General features: G+C 39.5%; 1 protein-coding gene across 1 annotated transcript; it reads right to left on the bottom strand.

Annotated features, from left to right (window-relative positions):
* Positions 1-1,301: 1,301 nt before the first annotated feature.
* PRDX1 (peroxiredoxin 1) lies at positions 1,302-12,634 on the bottom strand. Its single transcript, XM_089515021.1, has 6 exons — positions 12,557-12,634; positions 9,127-9,244; positions 5,806-5,959; positions 4,970-5,092; positions 3,663-3,793; positions 1,302-1,772 (listed from the first exon to the last, which is right to left on the bottom strand). Exons 2-6 carry the CDS (start codon positions 9,230-9,232, stop codon positions 1,687-1,689), a joined length of 600 nt encoding a protein of 199 aa, XP_089371147.1. The 5' UTR covers positions 9,233-9,244; positions 12,557-12,634; the 3' UTR covers positions 1,302-1,686.
* Between the last annotated feature and the right edge of the window lie 1,232 nt (positions 12,635-13,866).

Raw genomic sequence — 13,866 nt, 5'->3', positions numbered from 1 at the left:
TAGTACTAGGAGTCTCTCTGAAATAGGCCTGAATCCTATTGGTACACAAGTGAAGACCTATGGAATCAAGAGACTGCTTAAAACTTACAGTTCAGCCACTCTACTCTTCTTGGGATTACCAATAGAATTCTAGCCATATTTCTTAAATGAGTAAGGTTTTCCAACTATCAAATCTGTGTTTTGCTTTTGATAAAGCTGCAATTTGTCTTTGTTAGAACTGATGTGTCATGCATAATGCATTCATCCTGATTTTACACCTACTGTACTGAAATACTAAAATGGTGCATAATATATATTCTATCACTGAGATGTTTATATCAAAATAGCTGGTGCACAATTTTGATAGTGTGTATAATGTTTGGAGAATTCATAATAAGTTACTTGAAAAAACTGTTAAGTCCCATTGAGTTCAACAGGATTTAACTCCTAGCAAGTATGGTGCCAGCATGGTGTAGTGGTTTCCTGAGATACAGGAAATGTGACCAGTGCTTCAATGGCAACTTTAAGAGACTAATATTGCAAAAAGGAGGAAAGAGCTTATTAAAAGCACATACTCAAAACTACTACAGCAAAAATTTAAATCTGAGTCTCTTCCTCTCATCACTCTACTACTGTTAAGAAAAATTACAAGTTACTAATGCAGTTAATACATCTCTGAATTGACTGCAAAGGTGTTGTCTGATACTATAATGCCCAAAAGTAGCACTGTAAATTTATCAAGGATCTTTCCCTAATGGTAGGTAGCAGTAACACTGTCATTTAAAAAGTGGTGTAACATTTTTGAATTCTGAACAAGTCAGCAGTTTTCACATGCAAAATTTCCCCTCTGTCCCTCAGAAGGAAAGGTTGATCCTTGTCCCCACTTGCTGTTCTATGAAAACTTAGTGTAAATTAGAATGCTCTTTGTCATTTAAGTCCATTATTACACAGAAGAGACTCAACAAGGATGGATAAGATCAGAAACAGTACAGATAAGAGAGTTAACTGAGGCTATGCAAAAACTAAAGCTGATACTCATGTTTCATGTGCTTACCTACATTCATGGTGTGTTGCTTTAAAAGTGGGGACATTTCTTATAAAACCAGGAAAGTGAAGCAACATGATCAGTCACATATCAACAAAAATGGACATAAAGCTTGTAGTCATTTATGTATCAATATTTTGAAATGGAACCCACCATACCTGTCTTGAAAAGACATGGTCTTCCCCCACCCCTTCTACCTAAGTATTCTGTTCATTTCAGAAGGGCTGTTGCATCTGTTTTCCATTTTGAGAATACTCAATGAATTTGACACAAATAATTTTTTTTTTGCACAAATTTAATAACAGTACAAAAAACAGAAATCCACTTGTTCTACATGCATGACTGAGTCAGTCACGTAAATGATACTGGTCCTTAGTTATTCAAGTGAGCACAAGTAGTCCTCTACCCTGGTTGAGATAATTAGGACGTATAATTGATCAATAGTTACAGCTATCACTAATAGCCTTCAATTCATAATCCAATTACTCCAAAAACCATGCTTCTAGTCAGCTGGACTGATCTAGAATAAATGGCTTATGAATTGCACCCATAAGTCAATTAGCTCACAATATGGTAGCTCTTTAAATAAGAAAAGGGTAAAGACAGTTATGCTTTCAATATCGTTACAGAAAATATTTTGCATAAAACATGACACACATCATTTATTTCTGCTTGGAGAAGTACTCTTTACTCTGCTTGACATCAGGCTTAATTGTGTCAGCACCAGGTTGCCAGCCAGCAGGACACACTGAAGAGAAAACAACATTAAGTTTTAGTTACATAGGAGTGCAGGTTAAATAAGAGCATGTGAAAATTATTTTCTACAAGGTGATTTGGATCTGCACATAGTTATTCCATCTGTTCGACCACAGGCCTAGTGTTATTTCAGTACAGTATCTTTTTTTGTGCCTGGATTGCCTGCAGAAAGAAGACACCATCAAGCAGGAACCATATGAAAAACAAAGAAAAGAGCAGACTATCACGTGCACTAAATAAGTAAGTGCAAGAAAGGTTTGGGAGAAAGCACAGCCATAATGGCACAGTAGTGGTGGCAAATGATGACTAGGCAAGAACAAATGGGAGTACAAGAAGCAAAAAGAATATGCACTAAGGCTGCTTGGTATAAAAGCCATTCCTCTTTACTCCATGTTCAGTAGGCTTTGTGATATATTTATGTGACTAAATTGTTCAAGCGGTAATTCGTAGGTACCTGTAGAATGGAAGATAAGGTCACCAGAGGTCCAAAACACACTGCAGAAATCATCCAGTTTGAGACAGCTTTAACTGCTCTGGCTCAATTCTGAGAACTGTGGTTTTGTGAGACATTTTGCCTTCTTTGTCAGAGGACTCTGACAAACTACAGGTCCCAAGATTTACTAGTACTGAGCCAGGGCAGTTAAAGCCATCTCAAAGTGGATGATTTCTGAAGTCTGGTTTGGACCATAGTTACACATGGGACAAAGATTTTTCTCCCAAGAAGATCTCCCTAGTCTCCCAAGGAAAAACTGAGGTCTCCAATCCCAATCCATGACTTGTGTAAAAAATAAGAGAGCCTGGTGTCAGAAAACTGTTTTCTCCCTCTGTCAAATAACAACCTTCGAGCACCACTATTCTTTCATTGGAAGTATAAGCTCAGTTCTAATAGTGAAGCAGCCATTCATGGCAGATGCTCTTGCCAACAGGGTGACAGCAACACCACCACTGCACTGCTTCATTGTACAAATGGTTAAACAGATCAAGTATTCTCAATAACTTCACCCATCTTTTGGGGATACTCTGCCATGATTGACCACTTAGTCCAGGGATGCCTAAATGTGACCAAAGCTAGCTATCTCTGAAGTGCAGCTCTCATCAGCGCTAACCAGCTTAAGAAATGGTGAAGGTTGTTGGGAGCTGAAGTCTAAAACCATCTAGACAGACATGTTTTGCCCATCCCCGGTTTCAATCTATGTTCTACAAGACAAATGCCTATCATTATGACTGGGAGTGAAGATGGTAGAAAAAGACCTAATATTGCAGGAAGGCCTTAAAAAGCACAGTATAAAGCCACACTAGATGTACCAAGAATCGAAGAGGAAGAATGAATCACCAATAGGAGTGTCATGGCTTTCCCTCAAGACTGCACTCCTCTTTCTTTGCACAGAACTAAATAGAAGCCACTTTAGGAAAAATGTAATTTAAAATTAACAACAACATGCTACAACAACCCAGGATCCTGTTGACCTGGGGATTACATTTAGCTTCTTTCCTCCAAGACTCTGAAGTTAATCTGATGGAGGAAATGTTGTTCTGCTGCCACCTGCCATACTATTTGCTTCTTTCTTAAATTTGTGCACAGAAACTAAAATGGGTCACTGGGAATGAAACTTACTTCTGAAAACTGCTGAGTCTTTTTGGACCTTTTTTTAGTTGCTAGGGCACAATGAAGATGATGCTCAGGAATGCTTTTTGTCTTTGTCTGTTGTAAAGTGTTCTAAGTTTTCATATGTAAGCATTTTAAACATTTCTATAATGCACAGACTTTCCTATTTTGTAGACAAAAGATACTACAACTCTACTTACAAATTTCTAGAATTAATTGAAATCTTTCTTTTTAGGAAAGCTTCTTTAATATGTCAGACAACTATAAAAATCTTACCTTCTCCATATTTGTCTGTAAACTGAAAAGCTTGAACTAGCCGGAGTGTTTCATCAACAGAGCGGCCAACAGGTAGATCATTGATTGTGATCTGGCGCAAAATTCCCTTCTCGTCTATTATAAAAAGGCCCCTTAAACAGAAAGAAAACTAGTCACAAACAAGACCTATGCTAGCAGAACATGTATTTGCTACTAGAAAATTTCTGAATATAGCACCAAGGAGAATAAGAAATGTAAAGCCTCCTGTCATGTGTCTTCTCTACAACTCATCCCTTAGATTGCTCTTTTTGAATATTACAACATTCTGAAGGACAGAGATTAAGATTCAACTGGTATCAGAAGTATAGATCTTCCAAGAAATTTGTTGTTTAATATGACAATTTGGAATACAAATCAGAATGACTTCAAGGGGAAGTGAACACGACCCCAAATTAAATGTTTAAATGTTTCTGTAATATTTCCACATGTTCAAAGTGCTTGGCATATATTGTAAAGGTATACAAACTACATCAATGCTATTAAGTCAATATTATCATCTGCCATATTTTACAAGTGTATGAAGCTGACAAGAGTAGCATATTTAAGGTGACCTAGCACGTTCATAGCAGAGGTGAGATTTACACTAGGACTTCCTGATCCATAGCTCAGTCTCTTGGCCACTGGAGCATACTGGCTCAACAAGTTTTTCTACTAGAAGTAAGGGGTGGGGGGGGGGGATTCCAGTCATCTCATAACTTGCAAAGCAAAATAAAAAGACCTTTTGTTCACCTACAGACCTAACACAGAAAATTAAGTTTAAAGCAGGGTCCATCTGGTATGAGAACTGACAGAGCCTTTGGCTAATGCAAACCTTTATAAAGTCATTAATTGATTTGTCCAATACCATGTCTACTGGTATCCTCCTGAACCCTTGGCTATATCTCTTTCAACTCAAATATTAAAAATACCTTTGAAAAGATGCCAGAAACAGTTTGACTTAGTATGTCCACACCTTACCTTCCCCTCTCCCCACTAGAGAGTAGACATAAGGATGAAAGCACTGCCTCCTTGCGGAAGTTAACAGGGAAACAGGAATAAATGTCAGAGTTCAACTTCTAAAAATCCAGAAAAAGACTGTAGAGAAACTGAAAAAGTTTTTCCTGCTCTGAAACATATTAAAAGAATTCCCCTCTGAATTTTTCAAGGCCTCTGTGTCTAGAAACCCAGCTCATATTCCTTTGCTATTTTCTATGGGCTGCTTCTTAGAAGTGAAAGTCAGAATATAAACATGCAGAACATTTGGGAAGGTGCAGCAGTAGTAACCTTACCTGTAAGAAATGCCTTCATCTTCTTTGAGTACCCCAAACTCTTTTGCAATTGCACGGTTTGTGTCAGACATCAAGGGAATCCGCATACTACCTAATCCACCCTGCTTTTTAGGCGTGTTAATCCTGCAAACACGGAAACACACTTTAGAAAACACCACAGTATTTTTAGACTCCAAGCAAAAGTTACAGGGCCATTTTGGAACATCCTTGTTCCTGCTTCAACTGCAGTAAAAACTGTATTAAGTCATTATTTCTTCACCCCAGAAGAAAGTATTGGCAAATTTATACCCAACTCATCAGCCACAAAGACTCTCAAGAGTGGCTTACAGATTGCTAATTTGTCAGTTCCCTGCCCTCAGCCTTACAATCTAAAAAAAAGATAAGACACAAAAGAAGAAGGTAAAGGGATCATGTCCAGCAGATACTGCCAGTTCTTTTCTTTCTCCGAGGCCATGGTGGTAGCAGTTAAGATGGAGGGAGCTGCCTCTGGGACTAAGCATAATGGAGCTGTGCCTGCCTCTTCTTCTCTTCCTCCAAGGCCAGAATGGTAGAAGTTAAGATGGAGAGAGTGCTTTTCATCTGCCTCTGTGGCTAGTTCTTGGACCTACAGTAATCCAAGCCCATACAAAAGTGCCCTGTCCAACTATCTCTTAAGAGTTGAGTTTCTGCCTCTAGGAAAAGTGAGACAGCCAAGGAATTTTGTTGGTGTACTGCCTGCTCAGCTCTCTGTTCACATTGGTATGAGTTTTACTTTCCAAAACTAGATTATTTGGGTGGTGGGGATTCCAGCATCCACATCTATGGCCCTGCATTATAAGTAGCTAAGAAGTTCTTACCAGGCAAGATGGCAGAAGTGAGAGTCAACAGAAGCACCAATCACTTCACAGTTGATCTTCCTAAATTCTTCAGACCTTTCACTGAATGCAATGATTTCAGTTGGGCACACAAAGGTGAAGTCAAGTGGATAGAAAAAGAGGACAACATATTTCCCTGAAAAGAAAGGAAACAGAGACAGGATCGTTTAGGAGTGCTTTAGTTATGTATTCTTCCATGGCAGCAGGTTGGACTAGTTGACCCTTGTGGTCTGCTCTAAGATTCTATGGCTCTTGTAAGAAAAAAATGCAAATTTTCACAGCCAAATTAAACTGAGCTCAACAAAAAGTTGCAAGCCACAGATCCCTGAATCTTAACATTAATGGCACCTGTTTTATGTTTTCTTGCCTCTGTTCAATGCCCAATCAGATGAAATGACTAGTACAAATCTAGTTCACTCTCTATAATCAGATGAAATGACTAGTACAAATCATCATAATGATCACTCAGTGCCAAAATGGCAAAAGTGGCAATTAGGGTTTCTACTTAAGCCAGGGATGGTAACTATGTGACCTAACAGATGTTGTTGAACTGAAACTCCTAGCAAAGAGTTTGAGGTAAGGATTTAAAATTTACTTTATGTATGAATGTAAAGAAAACCTTATTAAAATGATACATAGGTGGTATCTACCCCCATCAAGAATAGCAAAAATGCATAAAAAGAAAGATGACTTATGCTGGAGATTTCAGAAGCAACCTGGCACTTTCTATCACATGTGGTGGACTTGTCCAAAACTTAAAAAATATTGAAGGGATGTACACAAAATAATTCAAGAAATATATCAAATAAAAATAGAATCTGAAATGTGTTTGTTAAATATGATAGAGGATGACAATGTGAGGAAATATTTGAAGCAAATATACTTAATAACTACGGCAAGGATGACAATAGCAAGGTACTGGAAAGAAGGAAATGCACCTGATATTTATGTCTGATTAGTCAAAGCATTAGATATTGTTGAAATGGACAAATTAACAACTTATATGAGAGATGATGATATAAATGAGGGACGAACTTGGGAACCGTTATATAAGTTCTGTGAAAAGAGATGGTTGGAATCAAACAGTTAATAATGGTTGTGTCTTCTTCAGTCTAACTAGTAATTTGTAATGTAACGGAAATATGTAAGCTTAAAACATATTCATGTTACGTATAAAGTTAAGAAAAACAAAAGTGAGATATTGTAATATAAATAAAACAACTAGCATCCCTTACTACTGGCCAAGGCTGGTAGTATCTGTAGTGCTGCACAGTTCACTCCACCAGCTTCAGTAACAGGACAACTTCTTTCAACTGTCAGTAATATTTGTAACTGGGTGTTGCCTGAGTATCTGTGAGACACTTATGTTAACTTCTGTCTTACACACATGTTAACCTAAGCACTAAGGCAGCTAATTCTGGTACAGTAGCAGGTTGTTTCCAGATTCAGTTCATGGTGATTGTTTTGAGTATTGCTGTAGTACTAGGATTTTCTTAAACATGGTTTCTTAACCAATGGTCATCAAGATGTTTGGGACTACACCTTCCAGAAGCCCTACCCACCACAGTCAATAAAAAGGGATTCTGAATGTCAAAGCCCTACCCACATCAGGATGGTTAATCTCTTGTACATTGTTGTCTATCTACTGGTTCCACTAAAAAGGCTCCTTCAGCCATCTGGGTCTACATATAGCAATACACAGAGTGTGAAACTTCATAGTTGGGGAAATAATTCTGATGCACTTCAGTCATAGCCTTAAGATTTCCCCCCTAAAAGCAATTTCATTAAGCTAGTTACTCCTTGATTTCCCCCCACCCCCCCAGACCTTGCATTCGCTCTACATTTAAAATGACAGAACTAAAAAAAAAGGAGATGTTATTGTTTTTGTACTATTAAACACGATACATTTTTATTAAAAGTAGGCGAGAAATCTGGAATAGATTTTTATATACACACGCACAATTTAGTACTAGAGCTTTTAGTTGTAACCTATGTTTTAACAAAAAGCGGGATAGAAGTAAAAGTTTTATTATTTTTATTATTATTTTATGGACCATCTGTATTATTTGCATCCTAGAATATCTCCCCTGAATCCATATTATTAACTCTGAGTTCCTCTGAGAAATTCAGTATTGAAATTCCGAGAGTTCAGACCATATCTTACTGCTGTGAATTTCAGCTGAATGTAGAAATGGGAAGAAGCCTACCATATGTTCCTTATTCAGCCCATTAAAACTGCCTCAGAGCAGTAATAGGGAGGCTAATGTTTTGTACTGAAATTTGTGATGAGAATGAAAGAGAACATCGTAACAAGGAGACAGACATTAACAACCACTAGGACCATTCCCAATGGGATACAGTATGGGAAAGGTTGAAGTAGTGAAACAAACAAACATGAAAGTATAAGCAAGGGAGACAAAAGGACAAGTGTAAAAAGGTCCTGAAAGAAAGATATCCTGCATCCCCCCTCTAGAATACTATAGCTCATAACATACTGGTTTTTTTACAGGTCAGTCATCTGATATACAGCAAAGACCATAATACTGCCTATTAGAGACTGTACTTATAAACCTTTTTTCTGAGACTGTGGGGCAACCTGCCAGAAGAGATTCAACAGCTGAATGCTGTCTGAATTTAAAATAGCATTAAAGGCAAATCTCTTCTGGTAGGCCTGTCCAGATGGTTTTTACATTGTGAATTTTCAATTATGAATTTTTAAATGCAGATTGTTTTAATAGGTATGCATTTTATTTAGTCTTTTAAACTGGTCTGTTTTTAACTGATGTTGGTTTTTAACTTTTCATCTGTTGTTGTTCCCTGCCTTGATCTACGGGGAAGAGGCAAGAAATAAATATTATCAGCATCAGTAGAATTCAAAGACATAGCCATGTTAGTCTGCAGAATCAGTATGCAGAGATTTTGTAGCACCTTTGAGACTAATTGAAACTTCTTTCTTTCAGTTAGTCTAAAACGTGATACAAAATCTCTCTACATATTATTATCAATATCATCATCTTGAGTACATAATACAGGGTGATTTAAAAAGAATGGTGCAAAAGTAAAGCTGTTCTTATTCAGCTTTACAACCTTCTTTTTTAAAAAAACCTGTATACATTTTAGGAACCTAAAGATCTGTTCTCTCATCTTGAACACAGAATGTACATTTCAGGAACAAAGAAGTTTCTGTGTGTACTTCAAGATGCTAGAAATTAGAATACACATTTTACAGACAAGTGTTATTTTTACATTGTCACGCACACATCCATCTCATGCCACAAAACCTGCATGCTTTATTTGACTTACCTTTGTAGTCAGAGAGTTTGATATCTTTGAATTGCCCATCAGGCATTACTGCTGTGGCCTGGAAGTCTGGGGCAGGTCTCCCAATGTAGGCATTTCCCGACGACATTCTGACAGAAGCCTAAGAAAGTTGCAGCTTGTTAGGCTCTGTGACGTCAAGCACATCTCGCCCAGCCCAGCCCAGCCCAGCCCAGCCCAGCCCAGCCCAGCCCAGCGCCACCCAGGAAATGTTCTGCACTCATTCTGCTGGCACTGAAAAGGTCATTCAGAATGTGCCAGAATGATCAACGGCTGCAAGTTTGTTTCACAGAAGCTGTGGTTTTATGGCCTCACTGCTTTGAGATAAAAATATATTATTTAAATTGTCGTATACAGTTTAACAATCATGATAGCTACTACAATATTTAGAGTGACCTGAGGCAAACTTTCAATATACGTGTAAGTAAGTACTTTAAGAGAGCCAAGCATGGTGTAGTGGTTTGAGTGTTGGAATAAGACTCTGGAGGTCATGTTTCCATTCCCTGCTCAGCCAGGAAACCCAATGAGTGACCTTGGGCAGGTCACACACTCTCAGCCCCAGAAAACCCTGGGATGGGGTCCCCTTAGGGTCACCATAAGTCAGAAATGACTCGAAAGCATAGAGCAACAATATATTTTAAATATCACTGGTGGGAGCCCAGAATGGCATTACTTGAGAAGTGGATGGTAAGTAAACTGAATCCTCTAAGCATACTTTTGCCGAGTATTTATAGTATACAACTTCCTTGAGAGGTACAGAACGAACAAACAAGCTGCATTTTAATCCTTTGTCTTCTACAGTACTGAAAGCACAGCGCCCCCCCCCCCAGCCCTCCTCCCAAAACTGCCTCTTTAAAAGCAAAAACAAATGCTTCCATTCATAGTTTGGAGCTCCTCATCCACTACAACCTTGCTGCTTTAGGTATCCAGACTTAAAACACAAGCTTCAAGTACTCCAACTACAGCTGAAAAAATCATAGCTTAGCAGACCTTGTTTAAAACACTTAACAGGAAGCCAACATTTTAAGACATATTTTGGAGGCCTCATCTGTTGTACTATCAGGTTGAACCAGTTTATAAACCTCCCCTCTCCCAATTCCAAAGTGTACTTCTGATACGTTTCCATTTTGTTTTATTCCAAGACATTGGCAAAGAAATTGTTATGCGGACACAAAGAAGATCTTTAAAATTAAGAAACCCTTTATATAACCTTCCTGTGGATTTAATTCAGCAGTGTCTAAATCATGCAGCTTGGCTCCAGTGCAACAACATTACAACTGCAACTCGTGTAAGAGTTACTTACATATTTAAAAGAGGTATGCAATATTTCAAACATTCCACACCCAACAAATAAACTACACAAACTGATTGAGCAAGAGTATCTTTCCATGAGCATATTGAGCATCAGCAAGTTTTGAAAGACAAAAAAATCCCAGACTATTTAAATAAGCCAGTCAAATACTACTACATACCCCAAAATAAGGATACCAAAGAAAAGCCTAATCCAGTTTTGGATCCAGACTACTGTACACACATTGAATCCACAAGAGTTATCTAGGGCTTGACTCACCTTTTAACAACTGACTGAATGGGTCTACATTATTTAGTTTGTAACATCTTGCCTGATGATGAAGCCCATGGAGCTTCGAAAGCTTGCAACAACTGTGCATTTCGGCTGGCCAATAAAGGTATCACTGATGGATTTGGGTTTACTCTAGTTGGGACTAACCAACAAAATACCAGCCAAATTGTATGTAAGTATATATCCAAATGGGAGCCAGCGTGGTGAAGTGCTTTGAGTATTGGACTATGCCTCTGGAGAGCAGGGTTCGAATCCCTGCAAGGCAATGAAAGCCACTGGGTGACTCTGAACAAGTCTCACTCTCTCAGCCTCAGAGGAGGCAAGGGCAAACCCCTTCTGAAGAAACATGCCAAGAAAACCCCTCTGGATGGCCGTAAGTCAGAAAGGACTTGAAACCACACAGCATCAATGACAACATATTCTGATACAATGGCTTCTGAATTCTATTTATACCAGAAGATCCCTTGGTTACCAGTTCTGTAAGTGAATTCTGTACAATGGCAGCCAGCAGGGGACCATCTCAGCTTTAATTTTTCCATTATGTAACTGTATGAAACTTGGAAGAGGAAGCTTGTTCAATGAATCCCCATCACCCATCTCAGTCCGGCTTCTCCTTTAAGGCTGCATGCACACTGCAGAAATAATCCAGACTGACACCACTTTAACTGGTCTGGCTCAAGGCTGTGGAATTCTGGGAATTGTAGTTTATGTCAAACTGGATTATTTCTACAGTCTGGATACAACCATAGATCATACCTGTTTTAGCAGACTGCTGAGATCTCCAACAATTACAGTCTAGCGGATCTGGCAACAACCCACCTTCAGAAGGAAAATGTGACTCCTCCTGAAGTGCAATTGAGTTTAACAACCACAATCCCTGAATGCACTCAGCCTCTCCCCACCCTGCAGGCAACACTTCCCTGTTTCAGTGGCTTTAAGGAAGGGATGGCTCTTCCTCCTCTCTACTCCAGACAGTGTGGCATAGTGGTTTGAGCATTAGACTCTGGAGAGCAAGGTTTTGAATCCCCTCTCAGCCAGGGAAACCCACTGCCTGACAACCTGACAAGTCACACTCTCTCAGCCTCAGAGGATGGCCATGGCAGACCCTCTTCTGATGAAATCTGCCAAGAAAACCCCAGGATAAGTCAGAAAGGGTTTGAAGACACACAGCCACAACTGCTCAAGGCAGAAGAACATGAGGCACAAGGAGACAAAGCAAGGCAAACCAAATAGTCCTCTAAGTAGATCCAGACAAATTTTTCACCCACTCAATAAATCGATAATAAAATAGTAAATAAATATGTTTTCATCCACCCAATAAATAATAAATAAATAATTGTTTTAATCCACTCAATACCTGGGGGAACATCCAGTACCAAGAAAGAGAGACCTCTCCTAGGAAAGGCAGACACGTGTCTGGTTCAAACAAGGAACCCCCCCCCCCTCTTTAGTGTGAATGTGCAGTCACGCAAAAGCAGGGGGGACCAGATGCCCCAACTTCAAAAAAGGAGGACAATGGGAGGAGATTGGATAAAAAATGGAGGGCATGCCCCAAGGAAAGACCTTAGGATAAATAATATAAATCCCTGCTTCTCAGTGCTGCTCAGTATGGAGGACTTTTGGGGATCCTCCCTGGGGAGGGGGCTGAAGTGGAGGACGTGTCCGGGGAAAAAAGAAGGACCCTGCCAAATGAAATGCACTGCAGAGGTTCAATTCCCTTTGTAAGAAGGGGATCACCATCCACTAACACCACCCTAAAAAACAAAACCCCATTCAAAAGATACTCTTAACACTAGCATCCTTGCAAGCAGACAGGCATCCAAGCCCCTTTACCTTCTTCTTCTTCTTCTTCTTCTTCTTCTTCTTCTTCTTCTTCTTCTTCTTCTTCTTCTTCTTCAGCAGCAACAAAGCAGAGATGCACCTCCTTCCAACCCCAAGATGCTTCTGCCTGGCAGTGCGTTCCAGCCTCTGCTTTTATAGCTGGAAGGCTCTCGCGAGAGAGAACCACGTCCAGCAGAAGAAGAACCCTTCCGTTGGTTCCTCCTCCTCCTCCTTCCTCCAGGGTTCTTAGCAGCAGCAGAGAGGGAGGATGCAGCGCCAGCATGACTTTGCAAATTGGGGGAATGTTTTGATTCCTTAACCAAGGATGGGAAACTGGGACCAGAAGCCTAGGGCCAGTGGGGGAAGGATGCATGCATGCATGGCTGTTGTTGGCCATGCAAATGCCGGGGGGGAGCAGTTTTTAAGGAGGAAGGTGAGCCCACACCTGTGTCCACACTGGGGAAATAACCCGGTTTGATACCGTTTGGACTGCTCAAGCTCCATGCTATGTAGCTTGTTGTGGCACCAGGTCTCTCTTGACAGAGGAGGCTTAAATGGCTCACCAAAACTGCAGATCCCATCATTCCGTAGCATGGAGGCATGGCAGTTCAAGCGGTGTCAGACTGCATTAATTCTGCAGTGTAGATGCAAAGAGGCAAGAGCAAGAGTTTGTGAGCATGACCCAAAAGCTAGCCAGCCAACCAGCCAATATTATATTATGAAAATTATATAATATTATTTTATTATTATTATATTACATTATTATAATATTATAAAATTATATTATCAGAGAAAAACATCAAAAGCCAGCCAACCAGCCAATATTATATTATGAAGATATCAGATAAATGGTATATAAATGGGTCAGGTTGACTGCTTAGATGGCTTCCATGGTACAATATTATCAGATTAAAGTCTGAAACACTTCTTTAGAACCTGCCCTTTCACACTTTCCAGGAATCTCTACAACGTAGACTATTACCTGTCATAATGATAGGTAAGCCATAAAACTATTTTCCAACTCCCTTCTCAGGACACTTCGCATATATATATATATATATATATATGTATATATGCATAAAGTGGTAATGTTATTTGATGTTCAAGATGACCATAGATGTCTTACAAGAAACTACAGTTCCCAGAATTCCATAGCATGGGGCGATGGCAGTTCAGGCGGTGTCAAACCAGGTTATTTCCCCAGCGTGGATACACTGTGAGACGGGAGGCAAGGAAGTCTTTTTTTTAAATAGCTGCTGTGGTTGCTTTCATCTCATGATTAATGCTGCCAATTATAAGGCATTACTCTTATCCGTTACTAA

The sequence above is a fragment of the Sceloporus occidentalis genome, unplaced genomic scaffold (genome assembly GCF_023333645.1).
Source record: "Sceloporus occidentalis isolate IW3139 unplaced genomic scaffold, rSceOcc1.0.p SCAF_3, whole genome shotgun sequence".
NCBI lineage: Eukaryota > Metazoa > Chordata > Lepidosauria > Squamata > Phrynosomatidae > Sceloporus > Sceloporus occidentalis.
This window is presented reverse-complemented; position numbering and strand designations above follow the sequence as displayed.